Source organism: Ambystoma mexicanum, chromosome 3q (assembly GCF_040938575.1).
Source record: "Ambystoma mexicanum isolate Mex_15411 chromosome 3q, UKY_AmexF1_1, whole genome shotgun sequence".
Classification (NCBI taxonomy): domain Eukaryota; kingdom Metazoa; phylum Chordata; class Amphibia; order Caudata; family Ambystomatidae; genus Ambystoma; species Ambystoma mexicanum.
In genome coordinates, this window is record NC_090926.1 from 494,356,019 (window position 1) to 494,382,612 (window position 26,594).

Consider the following 26,594-nt stretch of genomic DNA (forward strand, 5'->3'; position numbering starts at 1 on the left):
GGTCTGTATCTGTACCCTTCTCCAGCATGGGGTCTGGCATGGATTCACATGCTCATGAATATTCCCCGTCAGGCTGGGAATCCTCGGTAAAGAAAAATCGGTATCAGTTTAGTTTCTGATCTGTCTTTCTTAGTAGTAACCAATCACTGATCTCTGGGTCATGCTGCCCCCAGCCAATGACTGCCCTCTCCCTAAGCCCCGTGTTGGGAGTCCTTGTGCTTTAGCTCTCGAGTTTTTGCTGCGTTTTCGTGCTTTTTCAGGAGATTTTCTCATTTTTGTGTTTAATCGAGCCTCAAGCTCCACCGTTTCTACTTCCGATAACAGGGACCCGTTTCGGAATTCTTCTACGCCCCTCAAGGGTGAAGTTTTCGCCTAGTTTACACGATCTGCGGCCTACCTCAACGGACATGGCCCAGGACAAGGGAAGCTCGTCCCCCGGATCCAAGCTGTTCAGGTGCTGCCCTGGATGCGGATTACAAAACGTTTTCAAGGAGGACAAGCATTTGCAATGTCTCTACTGCGTTCATGAGGGCAAGACGCACGTGGAGAGGGACTGTGCGTTCTGCAAGAACCTTTTCGGAACGGACCAAACGAGATCGTCGTTCCTGCCTCGCCGCCTGGCTGGAGAAGGGCACAGCAGGTGAGAAGGCGAAGAAAAAGTCTGAGCGGGCTTCTAAGTCCTGTCAGGGCGCCCCGGCAACGGGGGCCCAACAGAAGGCCAAGCAACGCAAGTCCGTGGGCACCGGGAGCGCCAAAAGGTCGGGCTCTTCGGCTGCCAGGCAGGGCGTGACTTCCCTGGCACTTTCAACCACGAGCCAGCGCTCTGGTTTGGGGAAGAGGAAGTCCGAGAACCCGGGTAAGCTGCTGGAGCGGCCCCAGTCGATCTCAAAGGGGGAGCGAGGCGCTGACCCTCCCCCCAGGGCAAAGGCCCAGGATGCACCTAAGGTGGTGAGGGCTTTGATCCAGCCGGCAAAGACCTCTATCGAAGTGGTTGCTGCGACCCTGGCGAAGCCGGCTGAGACTACGCTAGTGGAAACGGCCTCTGGGCCCAGAGTATCCCTGCCACCGAGGAGGGAATCCTCTTTCCAGCCTTCGTTAAGACCCCTGTGAAGTCCCTGGTGGAAAAAGGGGGGGCGGGAGGGAGGGCGGCAGTGGCCATTACAGACTCGGAATCAGCCTCTGAGGAGGATCTGGTGGAAACCGAGAAGGGCCTCAACGAGAAGTTCGAGAAGGTTCGATCCCAGGGGATAGAAGATAGCAACGATGGCGACGAAGAGGGCCCAGTGGAGTGGCCATCCCGTCCATTGCCGCCATTACCCGAGCCCCAGGATAGCTCGGCCGCCATTTTGTTGCCGATCCAATCCTGAGATAAGGACGAGATTACCACAGACCCCGACGGAGGATCCAGAACCAAGCCTGTCGGGAAGCCCTCCGAACAAGCGGAGGAGAGTCCACCCCTCTCCGCCCTCCGTGCCCGCGAGGCCTGTGGACCCCTCATCCCCCCTCGCTGGACCCTAGAGGATACAGCGACGGATACAGCGATGGGGACGGACGACGACAGCGGCGATGACACAACGGACATCCCGTAATCACCCCCCTCCCTGGTTCTTCAGCCGACGAAATTGGCTCCTTTCACGCCATGATAACCAGGGCTTCCGAGCTCTTCCAGCTCTGCCCTGAAGAAAAAAAAAAGGAAGGGTTTCTTTACCAACGACGAGAGGCCAAGAGGAAGACGGTCCTCGCGGTGCCTTTGCTTGACGACATCTGGGACGAGGGGCTTGCTATCCTCAAGAACACTTCCACGACACCTGCCAAGAGGGACAGGTACGAGAAGAAGTACCGCGTCCCTGATGCCGCCCCCTTGTGCCTCAGGGCCCAGCCCATGCCAGACTGTCGTCTCGGCAGCGGCTAAGAAGAAAGCAGCGGGTGCGGCGGCTTCAACTGCCACTTCCCCGCCGGACAGCGAGGGCAAGAAGTTGGACTCCATGGGACGACGACTATTAAGGCGGCCAATGCCTTGGCCATCGTGGCCCGCTATGACAGGGAGCTTTGGTTCAAGATAGCTCCCCTGCTAGACTTCCTACCTGACGACAAGAGGGCGGAGGCCCTACAAATTCTGCAGGAAGGCGAGGTGGCAACAGACATTGCCGATACCGGATTTCGCCAACTGGGCAACAGTTTGCCTCCGACGAAGAGGATGGCTCAAGTCGACGGACTTTCGCCAGGACGTCCAGACTAGAGTGTTAGATATGCCGTTTGACGGCAACAACCTTTTTGGTAAGGTGGTGGACGAGTCGCTCCAGGCCATCAAGACCGACTCGAAGACGGCCCGGGCCCTAGGGGTACTTCAACAACGACGGCCCTTTCAGAGCTCCGGAGGCAGACAGGGTGCCTCCAAGGGATCCAGCGGTGGCTCTTCTACATAACGCCAGATGGCCAGCTCCTCGTCCCAAGAGGCTACAGAGGTTGCGGCAAGCGAGGGGATCCCGCCGTCGTCGGCAAGGCCTCCTCCAAGCAAGACTGACCCGGCCGTGTCGTCGGGCCCCCACCGAAGCACCCCGGTGGGAGGCCGGTTGACGAAGTTCGTCAGCATGTGGGAGTCAATCTCCGACCGTTGGGTGCTGGACACCCTGGCCAACGGGCACTCACTGGAATTCCAAAACAAGTGCCCTCGCATTTCTCCCATGGCCAGGAAGGAGAATCGCGTCCCTCAACTGCTGTTGGAGGTAAGGAAGATGCTCAAGAAAGGGGCCATCGAGCTTGTGCCCAGGAGGCTCTGGAGTGCACTCAAGGTACTTCCTCATCAGAAAGAAGACAGGCGGTTAGGGCCCCATCCTGGACCTGCGTCGGTTAAACAAATGCATCAAGGTGCAGAAATTCAGGATGGTCACCCTCCAGCACATGCTGGGACAGCTGGCGGAGGGCGACTTCCTATCGTCGTTGGACCAGGAGGATGCTTACTTCCACATCTCCATTCTGAAAGGACACAAAGTTTCTCAGGTTCGTGGTTCAGGGACGCCACTACCAATTCAGAGCCCTACCGTTCGGATTAAAGTCGGCACCCAGGGTATTCACCAAGTGCCTGGCACCAGTGGCGTTGCGGCTGCGCCTGCAGGGGATCCACGTCTACCCCTACATGGACGACTGGCTAATCCGGGCAAGGACAAGCGAACTCGCCGTCGAACACAGCGAGGACTGTCCGGCTGCTCACAGAACTGGGGTTTGCCATCAACTACCCCAAATCCCACCTGGTTCCGTCGCAAGTAGCACTGTTTCTGGGAGCAAAGCTCGATACAGTGGGGCAATTGGGCTCCCCGTCAGAGGAGAGGACGAAGACCATTCTGGGCAAGGTGCGGCGCCTGCGGACGTGGCCAGGGTGAAGTCCATCTAGTCCCTCCTCGGGATGATGTCCTCATGCATCCATCTTGTACCCCTTTGCAGACTTCGGATGCGTCCTCTACAGGAGTTCTTCGAAACCCGCTGGTTTCAGGCGACTGGCTGCTTCAAAGACAGGATCCCTCTCAACGAGGAGTTCCGTTGGGCGATCCTATGGTGGGGTACCCGTGCTCACCTCACTACAGGCACGGACTTTCAAACCCTGGCGTTTCAGGAGACTATGACGACGGACTCCTCTCTGAGGGGTTGGGGGGCCCACACCAGAGATCTCCACGCAAGAGGCCTTTGGCTCCCATAGGAGAAGTCTCTCCACATCAACATTCTGGAGCTCCGAGCAGTGTTCTGGGCGTTCGTTCCTTCTGTCCCTCAAGGACAAAGTGGTGAGGATCTTCACTGACAACACCACCACGTTCTACATACGGAAGCAGGGGGGCACCAGATCCCCAGCCCTATCCAAGGAGGCCCAGGATCTGTGGCACTGGGTCGTCGCCCAGGGGATGTTTCTGGTTCCCTTCCACTTGGCAGGAATAAAAAACACCATCGCCGATTCACTCAGCAGGGAGCTGCGCTCGTGCCACGAGTGGGAACTACGTCAGGACCAGGTGGATCGGCTCTTCCGACGATGGGGCAAACCCCGGATCGACCTTTTCGCGACAAGTGCCAGAGGTTCGCCAGCAGGTTCCCGCAGCCGAGGAGCATGGGCAATGCTTTCTCGTTCCCCTGGGACGGCCTGTTTCTATACGCGTTGCCGTTACTGCTCTGCCTCATCAACCAGCTCAAGAAGTCCAGGTGCAGAATGATCCTCGTCGCACCGGCGTGGCCGAGGCAGATATGGTTCCCGGACCTTCTGGACTTTTCAACGTCCCCACCAGTCAAGCTGCCGGCGGACATGGATCTTCTCTCCAGAGTAGGAGGCGCCATTCTTCATCACGACCCACAGTCGCTGAACTTGCAGGCCTGGCTCCTGCAGCACTAGAGTTTGGAGGGTACGATATCCCGCTGACTGCATAGGTTCTTGCAAAAGCCAGGGCGTCCTCAACTCTTAAGTGTTACGGTCATAAGTGGAAGAGGTTCTCTGTCTGGTGCTGTGCACAGAAGATTAACCCTCTGCGGATTATGGCCCCTCAAGTACTGCCGTACCTACTGTCACTCGCCTAAGCTGGACTGGCTCATGCCTCCATCATATACCAGGACTAGGCGACTGGCGTCCTTGTGGTCTCATCGCCTGGTGAAGGAATTTATGAAGGGACTATTCTGATCGTTCCCACCGGTGAAGGCTCCTGCCCCGGCGTGGGAGCTTAATGTGGTGCTGACCAGGCTCATGGGGGCACCATTTGAGCCTATGCGTTCGGCGCCTTTGAATTTCCTTTCATGGAAGACCGCGTTCCTCGTGGCCGTCACTTCCGCACGACGAGTGGGAGAGATCCAGGCCCTATCTTGCAAGCCTCCATACTTGACTTTTCATGACACGAGGGTGGTGCTGAGGACTCATCCCTCCTTCATGCCCAAGGTGCCGTTAGACTTCCACCTCAACGAGCCCTTGGTGTTACCAGTTTTCTTCCCTTCGACTCAGGCCGAGAGGAATTTGCACTCGCTGGATGTAGCTAGAGCGCTGAAGTTCTATGTGGACCGCACAAAGAGTTTTCGGAAGATGTCACAACTGTTTGTGAACTTTGGGTCTGTGAATCAAGGGAAGGCTCTCTCGAAGACTTCCATTTCCAGATGGCTCTCCGGCTCCATCATGCACGGTCACCGGTTGGCAAACCGGCCGTCCGAGAGCCCATTCGACCAGAGCGATCATTGCTACCACGGTGTTCTTGTCTAGTGTGCCCCTGCTGGACATCTGCAGGGCTGCTACGTGGAGGTCGACGCACAGCTTCACAAGATTCTACTGCGTCGATCGGGACTCCAGGGAGGAGTCCAGGGTCGGCCAAGCAGTGCCGTGCAACCTGTTCGCCTAAGGTGAGCCTGGTGAGGAGGTAAGAATTGCTTAATGTTGATTTTTGGATGTAATGCTTAATGTTGAGCCTTTGCCACCTCCCGTGGTTGTGCATGTGTATACTGCTATGTATTCTTTTATTCGTGAGCATGTGAATCCATGCCAGACCCCATGCTGGAGAAGGATCAAGTTACTTACCTGTAACTGTTCTCCAGCATGGGTCTGGCATGGATTCACATGCAAACCCTCCCGCTTACCCCTCTGCGGCGCTTCCCTTGGTCATACTGCCACTTTGCGTGCTACCAAATCTGAGGATGGCTGCCAGAGGCGGGGCTTAGGGAGAGGGCAGTCATTGGCTGGGGGCAGTATGACCCAGAGATCAGTGATTGGTTACTACGAAGAAAGACAGATCAGAAACGAAACTGATACTGATTTTTTTTCTTTACCGAGGATTCCCAGCCTGACGACGGGGAATATTCATGAGCATGTGAATCCATGCCAGACCCATGCTGGAGAACAACAGTTACAGGTAAGTAACTTGTTCCATACAGCCCCCACCTCTTTGTTTTGTTCTTCCTGCACTTATCAGACCTACCCAGCCTGCTGCCTTAAACCCAGCACTGCCACTTGCTGGCTGCACTCCCTCTGACTTTTTATTTATTAACTTATTCATTTGTTTTTTTTTTTTTACTCCTTTTGTTCCCCCTTCCATGCACTTTTCCCTTTCCCCCTGTACCATGCACTTGCGCGTTCTCAATGTCACTGGGCCTAGTAAGGTCATTGTTTTTGTTTCTCTTCTGTTCCCCTTCCCTTGCCGCGCTCTTAAACACTTGTGTATGAGCGCGATAGAAATAAAATATCTATCAATATCAACAAGGAACAGAGCAGGTGGGAGAATGAGTTACAAGGAGTACGCACCGGCCTGTAAGGACAGGTTCTTTGAAAAGTTCCTAACTCTCATGAGATATCCTCAGGGGTGGGGAGGCATCCTCTGGGATGTGATCAGGGACATGCTCCCTCCACCTGCACCTACAGTCATTCCTCCTATGGCTCCAGCTCCACAGGCCCTGGTGCAGCCCCAGCTGCCTTGCCGGCTCCTTCGATTCCGGCTCCCCTCCCTCCCACAGTTAAGACGGTACCATACCAGCCTCCGGCTCTGGTCGCCACACCGCAGCCCTTGGCGCCCAGCATTCCTCCACCTGCTCTGGACCAGCCAAACACCCTGGTGGACAGACATGCCGTCGTTGGCCAAGGCCTTTGACGAACAGCTCGCAGGTTTGGCAGAGTACTTGGGGTGTCTTCAACCCGAGTTCGAACAACCGGAGGCGGGTGTCCTGGCCGAGGTCCTCTCTATGCCCCACGGCTAGAACGGGAATCTCGATGCAGAAGGATGTTGTCGCCTTGGCCAAGAAAGGGTGGCTTAAGCCCCACTCGGTCCTGCCTGTCAATTGGCGCCTCAACGCCAAGTATAGGCAAATGGAGAGGGGGGGGGGGATCTACTCTTGCTGTCGGCACACCCTCAACCGCACTCTTCAGTGATCGCTGTGGCGTCACTCTACTGAAGGCCTCAGTTGTCCTGGCTACCTCATCCTTGGCGCTGTTGGGCAAGGAGTTCTTGGAGGCTTACGGAAAGAAGCTTTTATTCCAGCGCTTACCCGCACCTTCGTCAATCCACCGCAGATGCCATACTGGCAGCTGTCAACCAGAGGCTTTGGTGGGAAATAGCCAACTTCCTTCCAGAAATTCCGGTACAGAGCCAGGCTAAGCTATTGGCACAAGCCACCATGGAGTCCACTGTGGGCCACATGGAAACCTTTGACCGGGACATATGCATTGCCACAGACATGACTTCCTGGCTTCAGGCTACTTAAATCAACCCAGACGTCCAGGAACGCATATTGGACCTTCCATTCGAGGTGCACAATTTTGACATCAGAAGTTTGTGGCCCCATGGATCCTATCTGTCTGTAGTATTCACGGGGTACCGCCTACCGATCCCTTCCTCTTCTCCACTCCTACACATTGGGACAGCAACTCTGTTGGCTGAGATTCAGTCGCTCGTCGAGAGCCAGGCAGGAAGAAGTCCCAGCCTCCCAGAGAGAATTGGGCTTCTACTCCAGGATTTTCACCATACAAAATAACCAGGCTGGCCTGAGTTGTGTTGGACCTCTCCACCCAACCTCAATCTCACTCTTCAAAAATTAAAGATGGTTACGCCAGCACTCCCTGCGGAGACATTGTGCAGAGGAGACTGGATGTGCTCCCTCGATCTGAAGGACGCTCATCTACACGTCCCGGTTTGGCAGCTGCTTCGCTCTTTTCTTTGCTTTAGGATCATGGGCTGCCATTTCCAATACAAGGTGCTACCCTTCGGCCTCAATTCAGCCCCCAGGGTATTTACCAGGCTCATGAATGCAGTGGCAGCCCTCCTCAGGGCCCAGGCCACCACCTCCACCCGTACTTGGACGACTAGCACATCAAGAGGGCGACTTCTCACTTCCTCAACTGACCTCAGCCTGGTGATAGCAGCAGCTATTGGGTATCATGGCCGCCGCCCTACTGGCCGTACCCCACACAAGACTCAAGATGAGATTACAGCTGCACTTCGCAGCATCATGGTATTGGGAGCGGGGCTCCCAAGCCGAGCTTGTGGGCATTCCTCCTTCTCTTTCCAGACCTCACATGGTGGTCCAGGGACAGCAACATGTGGACAGGCAAGTCCTTCTGGCAGCCGGCCGCGCAGGTCACCATCACTATGGATTCCTTCCTGGAAGGCTGGGGGGGGGGGCCACTTTGGACAGCCACTGTCCATGGAGTTTGGACCCTGCAGGAGTCTTGTATGAACTGGCTGGATCTGAAGGCCATCTGGCAAGCTCTCAAAGCTTTCCTTCTGCTCATTGGGGCAAGGTCGTCCTCCTACAGACGGAAAACTCCACACGCATGTACTATGTCAACAAGCAGGTTGGTTCCAGGTCCCCTCCACTGTGCAGCCTAGCAATCAGCATGTGGGAATGGGTCCTGGAGAACATGTACCGACTGCCATCAAACTTCCGGAGGAGTCCAACCGGGAAGTGGACAAGCTCAGCAGACTCTTACAAGTGGCAATTGAACAATCGGATGCTGCTGGGGATCTTTAGCAGGTGGGGTCTTCCTCGGTTGGAGCCTTTTGCCTCCTGGGACAACAGGAAGTGCCAGCAGTTTGCGTCCTGGCAGGGGCAAGGTCCTGGCTCCGTGAGGGACGCGTTCCAGATAAAGTGGAACAGAATGACGGCCTCCACACCCCTTGTCCATAGGGGAATCTGCAAGATAAAGGAATCCTATCACCTCAGCATTGTTCTGATAGCTCTGGTGGCTGGAGAGACTGTTTCTCAAAACTTCTCAGCCTCTATGACAGGCCACCCATTCACCTGCTGATGCGCCAGATCTTCTGGCGCAGGTTCATCCACCCCGCTCCACAGAAATTAGCCCTTGCAGTGTGGTTGTTGAGCAAGTCATGCTGAAGAGATTGACCCTGTGCCCTTACGTGCACAATGGATGAGGGGCTCTCCTCTGCACAACTTGCTCGCTCAGGCGTGCAGGTGGACACATGCCGCTCCTATTTGACAGCCATAGGGACCTACAGAAATTTGGAGGTCTCCTCTTCCAACTCAGTGGTCGGCGACATTTGGCAGGCCTCACCAGGCTCTGCCCTCCCATCAAGAAACCACACCATGTGTTGGAGCTCAATGTAGTGTTGGGTGCCTTGGCGCACAAACCGTTCGAGCCAGTGACTTCTGCAGACATCAGGCTGGTCATCATTGAAACAGCTCTGTTGGTGGCATCAGAACCCAATACTACTTTTCACAAGGATAAGGTGGTCCTGAGAACGCTCTCCACGTTCCTACCGAAGGTAGTCTCCGCTTCCATCTAAACGAGGAGATGGTATTACCTACGTTTTTTGCCGACCCTAAAGACGAGGCTCAGAGGTTCCTGCACTGTGTGGATGTAAGAAGCGCTCGGAAATTCTATCTGGACAGGACCAAGGGCTTCCGCCCGTCCTGTTTGTCACCTTTGGGGTGTCAAGGCCCAGGCATCCAAGACCTCTATAACAAGGTGGATGGTTTCAGCCATCAAGGAGGCCTACGAGGGGCAGTACAAACCACTTCCAGCTATCATGCACACCCATGCTGTCTGAGCCAAGGCCACAGCCTTCGCCTTCCAGCGGCAGGTCCTGTGGCAGGTCATCAGCAGTGCAGCCACCCCTTAGGTTTTCTGCAAGTACAACTGTTTGGACACCGGCTATAAGTCAGATGCGGCTTTCTGACAGGTGGTTATAAGAAACTTGTTTTCTTAAGTAGGGTCTCCTCTCTACCCTGGGGCTACATTGGGTTGTAATCGCCCATGCCGTATGGAGGAAAGGAGACTATGGACTAAGAGTACGTTAGTCACTACCGTGAGTAACTAACTATTAATTTTCCATAAGGTATGACCTATTAACTGCAGATTTTGAGTTCAGCAGATGGCCCCATGGTACCACTAGCCGAGGCCCCCATCCTAGAATCACTTTTCCGCACAGCCAAGTTGGTATTGTCTTCATGCTGTAAACCCCAGGAGCCTGCACGTTTGACTGGGGTCCCTGGATCTCATTAATGGTACCTGCAAACCTTGTGTTATTATCTAAATGCGTTGCGTCTGAGGGCAGGTCTGTGAATGACTTCCTTGTCATTTCAGTCCAGCTTTCTGGATTTTCTGCTGTACACTTGTGCTCGGTCAGTCTCCTCTGCACCTTCCACAAACTGCTTTCTATGTATGGTGCATGTCGTGCCTTATAACCTTATTTTCATGTGCTTGGCATGCTATCTTGCAATGTCGCTCCGTTCTGTTTGAATTCTTACCGTCATGCCTGGTACACTGAAGACTTATGGCTCCAGATCCTGCTGAATGCAAGTGTCAGTTTGACCCCACCGCTGAGGCAGAACTGCTTTATTTGGGATTTCTCCTGGGTATATGGGTTGGGGGACTGGGGAGGGAACTGGGGGTGTGAGGGGGTTGAGCGGCTCTGTCCCATTAGTTGAAAGCGCACTACTTCAAATGATTTGGCCTTGCATGTCTTCTTTTAGGGATATTTTATCCCCTTCCTTCAATGTCCTCCAGACCATCCCTACCCCTTCCTGCATTTTTACTGTCCTTTGAGCCTTTCTTCCTTCCAGTAGCTCCTGTTGAAGGCCACCATACATGTTGAGCCCACATTGGAGAGGCTCAGTGCTCAATTTATTTCAGTACCCACAAGAATTTTGCTGCATGTGTCAGATCCTGGATCTGTGGTTCGAACCTATCTGTACAAGGACACATTGGTTGTCCCTTGCCGAGATACTCCAGGCCCTTAAGCTGCAGGACTGGATGCAGTCAATGGACATTCAGGACACTATATTCAATGTGCTAGTTCATCCAAAATACAGGAAGTGAGTTACTCGCTGGGAACACCCTTTACCAGTACAGGTTTCTTCCCCCCCAATCTTGCCCTATCCCCGAGGACACAGTGGTGTTTATCAAAAATGATTATATTATGTATTGTCTTACAAAGTATTAGCAATGTGTTATAAAATTATTATTTCCTGTCAATACTTGTATTCACATTTTCTTAGGCATTTGTATTTTCTATTTTTGGTTGAGATTTTTCACTGTTTTATATTCAACTCCACTTTTATTGGCATTACACACTATTAGCAAAATTCTAGAGGAAGCTGAGTGCTTGTTGGATCTGATGTATAATATTTTGAATTGAACTAAAACCAATTTCAGAAGAATTGCAACAAATTTGAAGGAGGGACAAAGACCAAAACTCTAAGTAAAGGTGGTCCGATTAGACCGACCTGCTTGTCATCACGCTTCACTGGATGAGTATCCTGAAAGACGACCGTGGTCGTGCCATAATCTCAACAAGCGAGGTTGTGTGAAGTCTCTGCTCATGTGCTTGGAAGCAGTGTGGCTATAGTTTTATGCTCTGATCTTCTGTCAGCGGCCCATCTTGCCAGAGGTGAAGCCTTGTCGAGTCCAACTTAGTTGTCCTCTGTATATTCCTGCCTGTCCCTGTCATTCTGTTAGTTTAGTGGAGACTGCAGAAATTGACCGCTCCAGGATTAGGATTAAAGAATGTGGTACCTGGAACTTCTGGATATACCCATCTGTCTTCTCCTCCAGTGCCTTCTGGCGAGAGTGGATCTTCTCTCCCAGTCGGGGGTAGAGTTCTCAATCAAACCTCACTTCATTCTTGGCTGCTGAGACTGAAATAGTGGCCACTGTCGAATGTCATTGGTCTCCTTTAACCTGGAGACCAGCAACCAAGTCTCCTTAGCCCTAATTTGGCTGTTTTCTGCTTGGTGGTTGGACAGACTCCTGGACCCTTTAGGCTGTGCAACAGATACCGGTCTTTGGGGGTTCTCCTGAGCAGTTTATTGAACCAGTTTCCCCAACACCAGATTTGGCCAAAGTAGGCATTGAACTTATGTTTCTCATGGCAGCTCTGCATTCATGCTTTCAGATTGCTCAGGTTTAAGACTAGTTTCCTGGTCACCATCAATTACTAGGCGGCTGTTTTACTGTCTGAAGGATTAACTGAAAAAGCTTGGCAGTCTGCAAAGGAAAAGGTCACATTTTAGAGCGAGACTACAAACTTTCCCGAAGCTGATGTTGGATTTGCATCTCTTCTAGAAGGACAACTTTTCTATTTTCCATCCTCTGCCTTCACCATCTTGTCCCTGTGAGGTTTCCCATCTATGTCCCTTAAAAGCGAGAACTTTGAAAGGATGGAAATCAATCTCTGGTATTCAGCACGTTATAAAAACAATTATAACTAGCTGTTCATCACCTTTGTCAGGGCTCAGATGGGCAGAGTTGCTGTCATACAGTCCAGCTGGCTTGTCACCTGCGTTTGAGTGCGACATCTGACTGAGAAAGAGGTGCCTTAAGGTCTTGGGCCCATTATACCAGAGGCCTGGTGATCGCCACTACCCTATAAAGTGGTGCAACTGCTTTTGACCTCTTTCCGCATCATGCACGTTTCCTTGCACATATTTACTGAGCAGGAACCTGCTTTTGTCGGGCAGTACTTCGTTTCCTGGCTAAGCTAGTGCTTGCTTTCCTCTCCCAATGTTCTGCTTATGGATTATTTCTAAAGTGAGTAATGTTTGTGAATAAGGAATCCATTAAAGAACAAATAACTTGCCTTCAGTAATGTTCTTTCTGATGAACTGGTCCTTCCTCCCTCAAATTCCCAACCTATGCTTAATACAGATTGCTTGTATAACATTTGTGCTGCCTTCTCTTGGCTACTGATCGTTGGAACTGAGGAGGGCCATGTGGAGGGGGGGTAAGGGGGTTATGTAGAAGTGCAGTAATGGGGCAGAGTGAGCTCCATATGTACTGCATGCCATGTCTGGCGTCATAGGTGTCACCCACACTGAGCAGGCAGTCTCACTATCCCCTGGTAGCTGAAAACCTTTTTCAGAGCAGTCTGATCTTTGGAATTAAGTCATTGACGAGTCTAGGGGTGGGGGGAGTTCTCATCAATCGGAACCTTACAAAAGGGAAGTCTTTTTATTTAATGCCATCCTCCTACTTGACAATTGTATGAAAGGTGATTAGATAAGATACGCTGATGCCTGGTGTGCATATCCCCTTTCCTCCAAGCAACCTACCCCATGCTAAGGAGTCCACTATCATCTGAATTTTAAAGTACTTGTGGTTGAGACTGGGTGCATGTGCGAGTTGCTGCATACCATGGGTTGTGGTGCACAATCTCGACTTGCTGCAGTGCAATGTTTGCTCCCATGGGCAACCCGTTGCATGACCTTCAATAACTATCTAGGAAATGGAACCATACAGTCCTTATTTACAACAGTGGACAACCTTTGTAACATTTTATTAAATTGTTCTGTTCTCTGAGCCCAATTTTATTTTTCACATGACTGTTTAGTGGCCACAAAGCGAAATATTGATGTTAGGTGCAAGTATTACATTTAGACAGTCCATTGAGAGATTTCTAACTGCTAATGCCAAGTGGCTGCACAAGGTCACGTTCCTCCTGTAGGTCTCATAAGTACAGATGTATAAACTTTACGGTTTGAGCTACATTTGTGTATTAAGCTTTGACCATCTATCCTTCAAACGTGATGTCAGTTAGTAAGCAGGTCCTAATGTCCTGTAGAGGCTAGATTAAGTAAATACTGGTTTGCTTTCAGCATACACCCCTACTTCAGTGCTTCAAATAAACATGTGAATCTGTGGAACATGTCAATGCAAAACTGCTAATTTGCGTGTACCCCTTCGACAATTAAAGCAGTGTATTTTTTGTTTTTAGGGGAGAATCTGTTGATGAAAAGGTTTTGGTGGAACTCAAAGGGGAAACCCAGAAATGGCGTACGCTCTTTGAAGAACTGCACAATAAAGTGAAACCATTCCAGGTGTGGTATAACCTAACTTCAACATGACAAAGGGGTGTCGCACAGAGAAATTATCACACTTTTGTTTTTTTATACTATCACAACAGACAGGCATTTAGCATGCATGTTATTCTTTCTTGTGTGGCTAAACAGCACTTAACACGTAAAATGTGTTTACTTGGAGTTACCAAATTGAGGTGATGGTTTCTAATGTATTCCTCATATGATATGCTATCCACAGCACAGCTGTTTTCCGGAAACCTTTCTGCCACCGGGTGTGAATGGTGGCTCCATGCCTGCTCCATCTGATCTCTCTATGCCCCCTGTGCGGAACATTGTCGGGGAGGGGGGGCAGTGTATATTGAGGCGCTGCGCCCCGTGATCTCGTGTGCTTTTTTTTATTTGGCATGCACAACCCTGCAAAGGCCTTTGGTCTCCAAACTCTGTGCCAAATGCAGCTAGCCAAAGTCTATCGGATCCGCTCCGGATTGGCTTTTACTGCTTGGGCGTGGAGAACAACGCCCAGTATTGCGGGTTGTGCCAGTCAATGCACCGCAAAGTCCTCTGGAAATTGGCAGCAAAAATCTTCACCTATGTCCACAAGGCAGAGACATGACTCGTTTGAGGTCTTGCAGCGCTGAATGTCTATCCAAGGAGTAGTCACCGCCAGAAAAAAGGACAAGCACTGCAAAGGATCCTGCTCCTCAAGCAGATCTTCACACAATCATTCCTCTGCTCCAGAGAAGGCAGCTTTGGTTACTTTTCCTACCCAATTCTCCTCCCCAGAGGAGTGGTATGTTTTGCCTCAAGATGCTAGACATCTTTGGCCAGTCACCGGAGGCATCCGGACCCATTGTGCCTTCTGGGCTCAGCAGGTACCCACTTGGGGGCCCCTGCTGCACACCTGTGTGCTCAGGCATGGGCAGAGACCAGGTTCCCCGGGGGCATCAGGCCCCATTTTCGGACGCTGACGTCTCTGCAGCTGTTCTGAATTCGTCCTCATCATTGGTGCTTTAGGTATCTGGGTGGCCCCTCTGGAATATGCTCCTCTTCCTTTAAAACGCATGTCTAAGATGTATGACATCTACGACAGAGTTGGGGCTAGGGGTTGAGGGGGGTCAAATCAGGTGGCCTTTGGGTTGAAGTCTTTGATCTCCAGGGAAGACTCTTCCTGGAAGAGTTGTGCGTAAGGTGAAGCTGGCCTCAGATCTCCAGGAGGCCAGATGCCTGGACACCTCCCCTGAACTGGACATTCTAGCCGCCATCCCTGGTAAACCATGAGCATCTTTTCAGACTGTTGGCTAAGGCTGCTGATCCCCAGGGGCTTTCTGCTCTAACCAGGCCCAAGATTCAATTGGACACCCTGGATGAAGGCCCCAAGAGGATTCCATTCTACCCTTCAATGATGCAACAGTAGAGACCCCTGTAATAGTGTGGGAGAGACCCACCTCTGCACCTGCTTTAAACCAAGCTTGCTAGGAAGCCTAGTCCGGTCCCCCTCAGATTAGCCTGCTCCACTCATGCCCTCAGCTTGGCCTTCTCCACTCATGCCTACCCTGAGAACTTAGTGGTACAGGCTGTGTCTGTGAACCGGAAGTAAACCACCTTTACTTCTCTACCTCCTGACGGGGAGAGTAAGGGGTTGGGCGCCTGGGAAGAATGTTTTTGCACCGGGCAGCTTTGCCCTTCTTGCAGTTAACCTCTTACAACCTGGTGGAGTTCTCTTTAGATCTTTGGCCCACAGTGACCAATGTTGCTTTGCACATCCCTAAAGGGAAGATGAGGGAGGGCTTCTTGTCTATGGTCAATGAAGCGTCTTGTCAGATTTTGCAGTCCTGCCTAGACGCAGCAAATTCTTTTGGCAAATCCATGGCCACGAGTACAGTGGTAAGTCATTTCTCCTGAATTAGTATGTCGGGCTTCACGCATGTCGATTCTAAGATTTTGGACATGCTTTTTGATGGACAGAACCTGTTTGGGGCTAAAACAGACAACTGCCTAACTCCTGGAGTTCCAGTTGTCAAAGGTTATGGCAAAGTCCTTGGGTCTGGCTGTATAACATCCTTCTGTGAGGGGAGGCTGGGGACGGGCTCAACTTGTCCCTCAGCCTACCCTGTGAGTCACCCCCAGAAAGACCAAGGCAGGCCCATCCTGAGGGGAAGATGGGTAGCGGAGGGCCTCTCCTGGTTCAGCTCAGAATGGTCCAAGACCATGTCTGATCTTGCGCCTTGCAGGTCATCCAAGAGGGAGACTGTCTCCCTTTTGTACAATGTCCCCTCTGCCATGGCCCTCACTCTAACTCCTTGCCTCTGGATCTCATTGTCTTGGAGGAGGTCTGATAGGGCATTGTCTCTTTTGCACTCTGAGAGAAGCTATTTTCTAGTGCCAGAGGAAATGTGTTTGCACCCAAAACAGGAACTCTGGCTGCTGAATCTGTTCCTACAGAGACAAATTAAAGATGGTTAATCTTGCCCAGATCCTGCAAGCGATCTGCAGGAGTGCTTAGTGGGGATGACAAATCCGTGGATTGGTTTTGGCGCTGGTTGGATGTGTTAGTCCATATTGTCACAGTTTGTGCAAGAATGTCACACCTGCAGTTAAATGTGATCTCCAACCTGCAAGGGAACCCTTGACACTTTCCGGCTCAGTGCAGAGACAGTGTGTCTGTTTTACGAGTCATGGAAAGGCCAGCAGCACATAAAACTATTGTAACATTTAGCATGCCCACTGTACACTCAAGGTTGTTCCTTGTTTTTCAGTGGGCCTCATACAGGCGGGCGTGGTGCAGCGACAAATTGGTAGGTTTGCAAAGCAACCCACGTAGTCGTGAACAGTAGTTGAAAGGCAGTAGACTACCATATCAATCTGTAGGGCTGGCGACAGGAGATCTCTTACCAGCACTCAGAAGATGCCCTAAGACGTGCTCTCCCACAAGTAATTAAAAGAGCTTTACAACATGCGGCAATGGGGCCAGTACTGCAGTCCTACGAATACCTGCATTGTGATTGCACGTGGCCGGCGTATGTGCAGTGTGCATAGGAAACCTCCACATTACTTACCTGCAGCTATCTCGGCTAGTAATGTGTTGCAAAGATTCACCATGCTATGTTAACACAAAAAGAAATACTACTGTGTCACCAGCACTTAACATGCACACCTTCATTTGTAAGATACACCAAAACTATTGGGCAAGGGAAGGGGTAGCACAAATGGATAGATACAAGGGCAATTTGGCCTTTCCAGGTGAATTTTCGGAATTCACCTCTCACTCAATTGGCCTTGAAAAAGACTAAGGTTGAAACGCGCGTCGGCTGTGTTGCTATTCGCCATGTCAAAAAATTGTCATTTATCAATACAATGATGTTCTTGTTGGTGCCAACTAACCAAGAAATAAATAACGCTTGTAATGACAAACACTTGACGTCATCATTAATATAACCAACTCGCACAAACTGAGACAATATGGACTAACGCATCCAACCAGCGCCAAAACCAATCCACTGATTTGTGGATTCAAACCAGTGAAGTAACTGGTATCTACACGCCTTAACTAAACGGGAACCTTGGAGTTGGTCCCTAGACAAACCAGGATTTAGGCTGCAGGCAGTTTTAGCAACTAGGAAATAGCAGGTGCGCAGGTGAGTGGGAGTCCAGACATCCTAACTCCAACCAATGCCGATCTGCAGGAGTGGTTGGTATCACTGGTCCTTCAGGATGCCTACTTCCATGTTCACACTGGAAGTACCTGTTTTGAGCCAGCATCACTACCAGTTCAAATGCCTGTCATTTGATATTTCTTCTGCTCCTAGGGTTTTCACCAGGCTACTAGCAGGGTTTGAGGGTCGCTTCAGGAGGAGTGGGCATTAATGCCTTTTCTTTATTTGGACGACTGGCTTGTCCAAGCTCGCTCCCCAGATCTAGTATCTGAGCAGCTACTCCGCACATGCCCTTTGTTGCACAGCTTGGGCTTTTATCTGAACTTCAAAAGCCATTTCAGTCCCTCCGATTTATCCGAGCAGTCTTTTACATTCTTCTGGGCAGGGATTTTGCACCCGTGGACTGTGTGGCGAATTTCTTTAAGATCAATGTCCGCCAATCCCAGGGACAAGTCCTTGCCTCTGACTATCTGTGCCTACGGGGCCTCATAGATCCCTGCATCCTTGTGGTTCCAGAGGTGAGGCTGTGCCTGAGATGCTTCAGTGGCTTCCCTGTAGCCAATGGTCGCAATTTCTAGGCCACATGTCGGACCACCTGCAGATTTTGAACCATGTGTCCCATGATCTTGGTTGGTAGGCCATGAGGGACAACCTTCGGGGGCTTTGTATCGTCAATCCTGGCCACAGCTGACAGTCACTGATACATCCCCGACAGGTTTGTTTATTGATTTCATCGCATATTTGTAAGGCACCTATACAACAAATGGTGTATGTGGGGGCGGGAGAACAATGATGAGTTCTACTAGGACTTGACATTCGGATCATACAAGTGTAGTAAACCAGAAGCGTGGGGGGTGATGGTCTGCATGAATGGTGGGAAAGTGCCAGGGAATGATTGGGAGGAGGTCACTGCGGCAGAAGGGGGCGCTGGCAGGGGAACGAGAAAGAAAAGGAAAGGAGCTTCTGGAACTTGTGGTGATCTGACTGAAGCCTGAGAGTCAGGAAGACCATTCTAGAGGGAGGGTCCTGTGGAGGAGAGGGATCTACCCTCCCACTTGGCTTGGAGAAGCGTCTCATCTGCAGAGTTTATTTATTGATCATTTGTTGGGCACCTATACAACAGAATTGTTTCCAGGCACCACAAGGCTAAATGGGGGAGGGAGGTAGGAGGAAGGGGGGGGGCGCAAGGAATAACATTGGGAGAAACAGAAAATAAACAATTGTGGTCCTACTAGGCCTTGTGGCATTGGGACATGCAAGTGAAGTGCAGGAGAATAGGGATGCATGGGGGCAAGCAGTGGGCAAGTGCTGGTAGGCCAGGCCGCCTCAGGCGAAGTGCTAAGGCGGGTGAATCCGAAGGGTGGGGATGCACAGCTGCCAAGGGGGTGGGCAGTGCTGGTATTCTGTAAGATTCAAGAGGACCAGCCCATCAGTGGGGTGATTAGCAAGGAAGGGGGAGAGGGGAAAAAGGTAGAGAAAAGCAGTTTTGAGAAGTTTCCAGAACTTAAGGTGGTCAAGCTCAAGTCCGAGAGTGGCAGAGGGAATGTTCCAAAGGGAGGCACGAGCCGAAGAGACCTGCCGCCACTCTTCGCGCCCCCCCCCACTCCTTTGAATTTGATACTTGTGGCCACAGGGAGCCAGTGAAGGGAGTTTAGGGCTGGAAAGATACGGTCCCTCGGCTTGAGGCAAAGGATAAGTCTTGCAGCCCTATTCTGGATTAGGAGGAGGAGGATGATCCAGACACGCCATCCTCAGCCAGGGCCTTCCACAAACGTCTTGCAGGACTGGCAGAGTACCTTGGCCTACCCCAAGCTGAGGTTGAACAGCCGGCAAAGGGGGTTCTGGCTGAAGTCCTCCCAAGATGCCCCTCTGCCAAAATGGGGATTCCCCTGCAAACCGATGTAGTCTCCCTGGCCAAGAAGGGTTGGCTCAAGCCCCACTCGGTCCAGCCGGTCAATCGACGCCTGGACGCCAAGTACGGGCAGATGGAGGGGGTTACACTCTTGCTATCGGCCCACCCTCAGCCACACTCCTTGGTGATTGCTGCGGCATCACTATACTCCAAGCCGCAGTCGTCCTCTGACTCCCCCTGCAATGCTACTAGGCAAGGAGAAGATCTTGGAGGCTTACGGGAAGAAGCTGTATTCCGACGCATCCTTGCATCTTCGTGAGGCCGATGCCATGCTGGCTGCCGCTAACCAAAGGTTATGGTGGGAAATTGCAGACTTCCTCCCGGAGCTCCCTACGCAGAGCCAATCATGTTTTAAGGCGGGACTGGCTGAGGCCAAGCTGGTGGCACAGAACCTTGTGGAATCCACTGTGGCCCATATTGACACCTCTGGCCGTGCCATCTGTATTGCCACGGACATGAGAAGGACAGCCTGGCTCTGGCTCCGGGCCGCAAAAGTCAACCAGACGTCCAGGAACACATTAGATCTGCTGTTCAAGGGGGGGTCGGGAGGACCTCTTCCACTCCTCCATGGATGAAGGGCTGGACAAGAAGAAAAACGGCTCACAAACAGCCAAGGCTTTATCCATCTTGATAAAGATCACGCCCAAGTCGTACACCCAGTCACAGCAGCGCTCCGACAGGAGGCGTACGGACAGAGGGTTCCGTGGCCTCCAGGAATGGAGATACAGGCAGCCTGACCGCTCGCTGTCTCAGAACCGGCGCTAGCAACAAAAAGGTGTGGTGGTGGGGGGGAGGGGGATGGGGGGAGTTCCAGTCCGCCTCCTCCACAACAGCCTCCAAGGGAAAGCAGTCATGACACGCCCCTTCGGGTCCACGTGTCTCCAGTGGGAGGCAGACTTGCTCTCCATGCACATTTCGGCACCAGAATTTCGCGTACCCCTGGATCCTCTCCGTAGTATCCACGGGGTACCACCTCTCCTTCCTCCTCCTCCCCTCAAGTTGGGACAGCAACTCTTCTGATGGAGATCCAGTCGCTCCTAGAGAGCCAGGCAGAGGAGGAAGTCCCAGCCTCCCAACAAGGCTTGGGCTTTTACTCCAGGATTTTCCCATTCAGAAGAACAAGGCGTGCCAGAGTTGTGCTGGACCTTTCCTTCCTCAACCTCTCCTTACCCCTGCAGAAATTCAAGATGGTACGCTAGCTTTTATGGTGGAGGCATTGTGTAAGGGAGACTTGTTGTGCTCCCTGGACGATCTCTCGGCCACAGCACCTGGACTCAACAGGAGCAGGAATACCACATCAATTGGCTAGAGCTGAATGCCATCTGGCTAGCGTGCAGAGCATATCTACCACTTCTCGGGGGGGTAAGGTTGTCCTCATCCAGACAACTTGACCAGCATGTACTAAGTCAACACGCGGGGAGGCACCAGATCCCCCTCTGTGCGGACTGGCAATCAGCATGTGGAGGTGGGCCCTGGAAAACGTCTACCTCACAGCAGTCCACCTCCCAGGGGAAGCCAACCTGGAGACGGACAGGCTCCACATTTTGACAGCAGACAATTGCGAGTTGCAGCTAAACAACCTCATTCAGGAGATCTTCAACAGGAGGGGGTCATCCCCAGGTGGATCTCCTTGCCACCTGGCACACAGGTGCCCTCAGTTTGCCTCCTGGCAGGGACAGGGCCCCGGCTCCCTGGGCAACGCATTTCGGGTTCAGTAGAACGGCATGAAGGCTTATGCCTTCACGCCCAATCGGCTGATTCAGTGATTTGCAAGATCAAGGAGTCTTGCCAACTCAACATCATTCTAATAGATCCATGGTGGCCGGCAAGGCCATGGTTTTCGGAGCTGCTCAGCCTGTAGGAGGTGCCTCCAATTCACCTCCCGATGAGCCCAGAACATCTTCTGGTGCAACAGGGGGGCAAGGACATCCACCCTGCGCCACAGAAACTAGCCCTCGCAGCGTGTTACCTGAGCAGGTAACGCTGCGGCACCTCAGCCTTTCACAGGCTAATCTGGAAATCCTACTGTTTGCCAGGAGCAAGGCTAACGGGGCCCAGTAAAGGGAACAGATTCTGCCTCTGGGCAGACTCTAAAGAAATCGACCCGCTGGCATGTTCTTTGGTCGACATGCTCTCCTTATCGGCGCACCTCGCCCACTCTGGTGTGCAGGTGGACACCTGCCGCATACATACCTCGCAGGAACTCAGCGGGGGGTGGTCTTCTCCTCCAATCCTATCGTCAAACATTTGACAGGGCTCGCAAGGCTCTACCTGCCCGTCAAGAGGCTGCACCCGTGTGGGACCTCAGCATAGTCTTGGTCGCCCTGGCGCACAAACAGCTTGAGCCATTGGCATCCGCTAACGTCAGCCTGGTCACCATCACGACTGCCTTGGTAGTCTGCCTCACCTTCGCTCATAGAGTCAGCGAAATACAGGCGCTGGTCGCCTTGGAACCATATACTAGCTTTCACAGGGACAAAGTAGTCCTGCGGACACACCCGGCATTTCTGCCCAAGGTGCCGTCTGCTTTCCAATTGTACAAGGAAATGGTCCTTCCTACATTCTTTGCCGATCCCAATGACGAAGCACAGCGGGTGCTGCACTGCCTGGATGTCGGGCGTGCCCTGAAATTTTACTCTGACAGGACCAACGGCTTCTGCAAATCAGACACCCTGTCACTTTCGGAGGCTCAAGACCAGGCATCAGGCCTCCATATCCCGCTGGATGGTCTCTGCCATCAAGGAAGCTTATGAGAGCCAGCACAAGCCGCTTCCAGCCAACTTGAATGCGCACATAGTCAGGGCCAAGGTAACGGCCATTGCATTCCAGCGCCAGGTCCCTTGGCAGGGCAGCCACTTGGGCCACTCCGACTGCTTTCTGCAAGCATTACTGTTTGATGCCGGCTCTAGATCTGATGCAGCTTTCGGACAGGTGGTTCTCAGGAACCTATTTGCTTAAGGAGGGGTGTCCTCTCCACCGTGGGGCTACATTCAGTTGTAATCGCCCATGCAGTATGGAGGAAAGGGGATGGGACGTAAGAGTAATTATAAGTTACTCACGGTAGTCGTTAGTCCCCTTAGACGCAGGAGTAAGTTACTCTGTGATGAATGTAGTCTTGGCCAACAGACCCTTTTCCTCAATATAGCAAGCTTTTGTATTCCCCCACCCGCCCCCTCTGTAGTCTAGCTAGTTGTTCATGAAAGGGCTGGTGCTTTGGTATATGATCATGCATGAGGGTAATCTCCTTCAAGGAGACATGGTAGCACATTTATACTGAATTTGTGTGGCTTTCTTAAAAAGGTCTTTAACTGTTTTTTGCATGCCATGATCTAGTGTAGGTGGATGTTAGAGGGCGGGTGGTGGTATCGCTAGAGTTTGTTGGAAAGGAGACTATGGGGTAGTCTGAGAAATGTGCCTTACTCTATTCTCCAGAGCTTATGCCAAGAATAGAATATTGAGTTGAACTATATCATTTGGCGTAAACTTATAGAAGCATGTTGACGATTCACGATAAATGTCTAATCTGTAAACTAGAGATGTACTGAACAAAAATCACTTCTGTAAAATAGTCTTTGGGGTTTCCTTATTTATTCCAGGAACAACTGGATATGTTTGAAGCTGAAAAGAATGCTTTACTAAACGAGCATGGTGCAGCCCAGGAGGAGCTTAATAAACTGAGCGATAACTATGCAAAACTATTGGGCCATCAGAATCAAAGGCAGAAGATTAAGCATGTCATGAAACTTAAAGAGGAGAACATACAACTGAAACAGGTTTGTAAACTGGCATGCGAGAGGAAGGCTTGGTGGATTTCAGGAAAGTGTTTTCTCTTCACATGCTTTGGACACTGAACAGGTTGCGGGGTAGTTGCGTATTTTTCTTTGGCTGTTTCCATTCAACTGACCTATATTTTTGTGGGTGTTGAAAGTTTGCTGAAGATTGATATTTGAAGCTGTCGCTTCATCTGCCCTTGAGGGTGAGTGTCTATGAGCAAGGTAGCTACCATTCCCCTATACTTAGGCCTCATTTGCCTCGTTATGGATTGCCCTGCATAATGATTCTATGCCTTGAAAGTTTTTTAATGTAAGTTTCAGCATGCAATATCTTGGATGTGCCCTGAATAGCTACTGTTGTCAGTTTTTCAGGTTTTCAGAACTTTGATTAACATTGCATAAAACGAGTGCATAAAAGCATCCCCTGCTTTCCATGATATGTAGTTAATTCCTACACTGTCCCACTTACATGTTGAGTAGGGAAGTCATGTGATGGGGCATAGGTTATCCGGTCCATGTCCTAGTGTATTGTGAGCATTATTGAAGAGTTGGAGAAAAATGGCAAAGGATATAGAATTTGAATCCTTCACTATTAAACAACCAATTTACCTCCTAGCTGGAGTTTGATATAGTGGAGTTGCTCCTGAGGAGGAATTCTTCAGATACAGCGGATGGGATGCTTTTAAGGCATAACGTTTTGAGCAGGCAGGAGGTGGAGACCATGCTAGTTTATCGGAATTTTTGACAAGATCATAGGTTGAAGGGCTTGAACCTCCAGATGAATACTTATCCAGAGAACCACCCAAAGGTATTAAGAGTTCGGAAAGAATTACTGTTGGCCTACAAACTAGATTCAGGGCCCTGCCACCCCATTGGCCCCAATTAGGAGAGTATAAGAGTGAATCTGGGGAACTTTATTTATGGTGGTCTGTGAGAAATTATACTGTTCAATGCAGAGTGATCACGTAGGCAATAAGCCCTGAGACTGCGGGCCATTACTGCATAAGGTAATGTCCCTGGGGCGCATAGTTACAGTCCCGAGCGTAGTGAGGGCCTTAATGAAGGCACCAGTGGCATTACCTTATCCTGTAATGGCCCGCAGTCTCTGTGCTTATTGCTATTAGTACCCTTGTCTGTTAGACTGGGGAACTAATGGTGTGTTTTTATTTTTTTTTTATTATTTTTTTTTTTTTAAATGGTTGCAGCGGACAGGAAAACAGTCAGTGTTCCCTTTCTGTGGCAGCCATAGTAAATAAAGAAAATGACTGCCATTGAAGTGGAGAAGAGACTACATGTTGTCACATCTTCCTTTCCATGGCGGCATCTCCAGAATCAGTCATGTCGGTACCATGGTACGATGCATGCATGGACATCTCCGGGCTTACCAAAGAGTAAGGCTCAAACTATCCAATCGGTGCACTGCTTTCCGCATTTTATCGGTGCGCTGGGTACTAACCAACTGTTTAGCATTGTTTGCATAGGATCATGTTACCCAAGCTTCCTAAAGTGCAGAACCAGCATAACTCCAGTAGAGAGCCTTTATGCTTGTTTTAAACATTGAAAATTATTGAGGCTCCTAGCCCAGATGGGTGTTTTGCACAATGTTATAAGAAATCGCTGTGACCCCTACTTACTTTGGGCTCTCGTCTTTTTAATTCGATAAAGCATTTGGTTATGTTGCAGTCAATTCGGAGGTCCCGATTTCTGTCCTCCCCAAAACTAGGAAGGATGTAGAATTTTACTTATGAACTTTTAGCCCAATTAAATCTACACACCAAGATATAGTCCAAGGTATTGGCAAAGAGTTTGTAACGTCTTCTGTCTAGGCTAATTGGGATAAACCATTAGTTTATCGTAAATGGGCAGTGTGGTGGATCGGACAGGCAAATAAGACTCTTTGAGGACATTTACTTTTTTAAATAAGAAATGCCTAGCTTTTCCTATTCTAAAAGGATTTACCTATTTATCAAAAGGTGCTAGTCTGTTGTCGGAAGTCCCAAAGACAGAAAAGTACTCAGTCCAAATATAGTACTACCCTGATCCTAACACTGACTAAACCTAATCAATTGAAGGAGATGGCTTGATTCTCCTGATGGCTAGTCTTTTCTGGCAGCCTCGTTTTATCATTGTCTTTTACTCTTCCTGCTATTTACCTAGCAGGATCTTATCTCTTGAATGAGCTCTTGTACCCCCTCTACAACATTTGTGGGTTTAATTAGCAAAGTATGTATGCCAACCTTCCTTGTGATGCTTCCTTACTGGTTGATTGGAGGTTTTAGACTTCCCGCAGTCTGTTGATCAAGGCTCTCTCCGCGTGTCTGGGTTTTATGCCCATTTGATCTTTCCCCACTTATGGAGTCTCTTTATCGCCACTTTCTGTACTTGATAAGTTTGTCTGTCCTCTCAAGACTTTAGGTCAGTTTCTTTGCAGCGTGTTGCTCATATAGTATTTTTCCTTTTATTAGGTTCTCATTTGGACCATTCATAGATTTCCCAGTCAAGGTTATTCCGTCCCCTCCTCCTCGGCTTTATACAATTCCAATTACATGGGATTGTATTCAGTAACTCCTCGTGATCTCTGGGAAGAGTTCCTCTTCTCGTCTTCTGTTGCCCTGGTGACCTCCCACCTCTCCTGTTCTCCACATGACTTCTGCTGGCTGGGAGGAACGTCATGGGCTCTTGCATTTGCTCAGGTGTGTTCTTCTGTTACTGGGTTTCTCACTCCTCTTCGCACCCTCGTCCTCTGCTGTACTTTTGCTGTGTACAGAGCTGGCAGTTGGGAAGCTGCTCGTGTTACCAATGGCTCTCGTTCATCCTGCTTGATTTCCCGTTCTTGGCTTGCTTTACTCAATCTGCGGGCTTTACTACTTGTAAGCTGCTCAAGCTTCCTGTTGCCTTCTCAAATGGTCTGTTTGGCTGTGGGCCCTGACCACCATGTTAGAGACGTGGTCTTACCACCAACTGCAGCATGAATCTGCTGTCCTGCGGTACAACAATTCTCCCATTGTTGGATACGCTGTCTGGCGTTCAACTCTTCAAATGTCGGGGCTCTGACTGTTCTCTGCTCCGCCTCCTTAAGGCATGCCCACGTTGGGGTGCTTCCCCGGCATGGGATATGATATGCCTCTTTAATTACATTTTTTTAAATCTGCCTCTCCAGCTTCCTCCACTGGTAGATTCCAGCATTACTTCAGCCGTACCAGTATATGGTACAGTAGTCGCTGTAGCAGTTAGTCCATGTATGCTACTAGACTGTTCCTCACAGGAGCGGGTGTCCTTGTCCTCTAAGGAGGAGCTTCTCCCAGTGAGGTTCTACTTGCCCAGACCCTAGTGAAGGTCTTGGGCAGCTAGCCTACCTCCCTAGCCTCAAAGGGGGAGGCACCTTCTTGGGGAGAAGGTATGAATACCTTTGTTTTGTCACAGTACAGTTCCGATAATCTGTTAAGTTTCATTTTGATATGGCACATAAACAATAGTCCCCTCCCTTCTGCTGACCCT

General features: G+C 50.8%; 1 protein-coding gene across 3 annotated transcripts in view; it reads left to right on the forward strand.

The window, feature by feature from the left end:
- HMMR (hyaluronan mediated motility receptor) overlaps positions 1-26,594 on the forward strand; it is a 630,884-nt gene that overhangs the window by 425,165 nt on the left and 179,125 nt on the right. For all 3 annotated transcript variants that reach the window (XM_069654282.1, XM_069654284.1, XM_069654283.1), the window contains exons 19-20: positions 13,674-13,776; positions 22,920-23,096. In XM_069654282.1, coding sequence (XP_069510383.1) covers positions 13,674-13,776; positions 22,920-23,096 — 280 coding nt within the window. The remainder of the gene's footprint in view (positions 1-13,673; positions 13,777-22,919; positions 23,097-26,594) is intronic.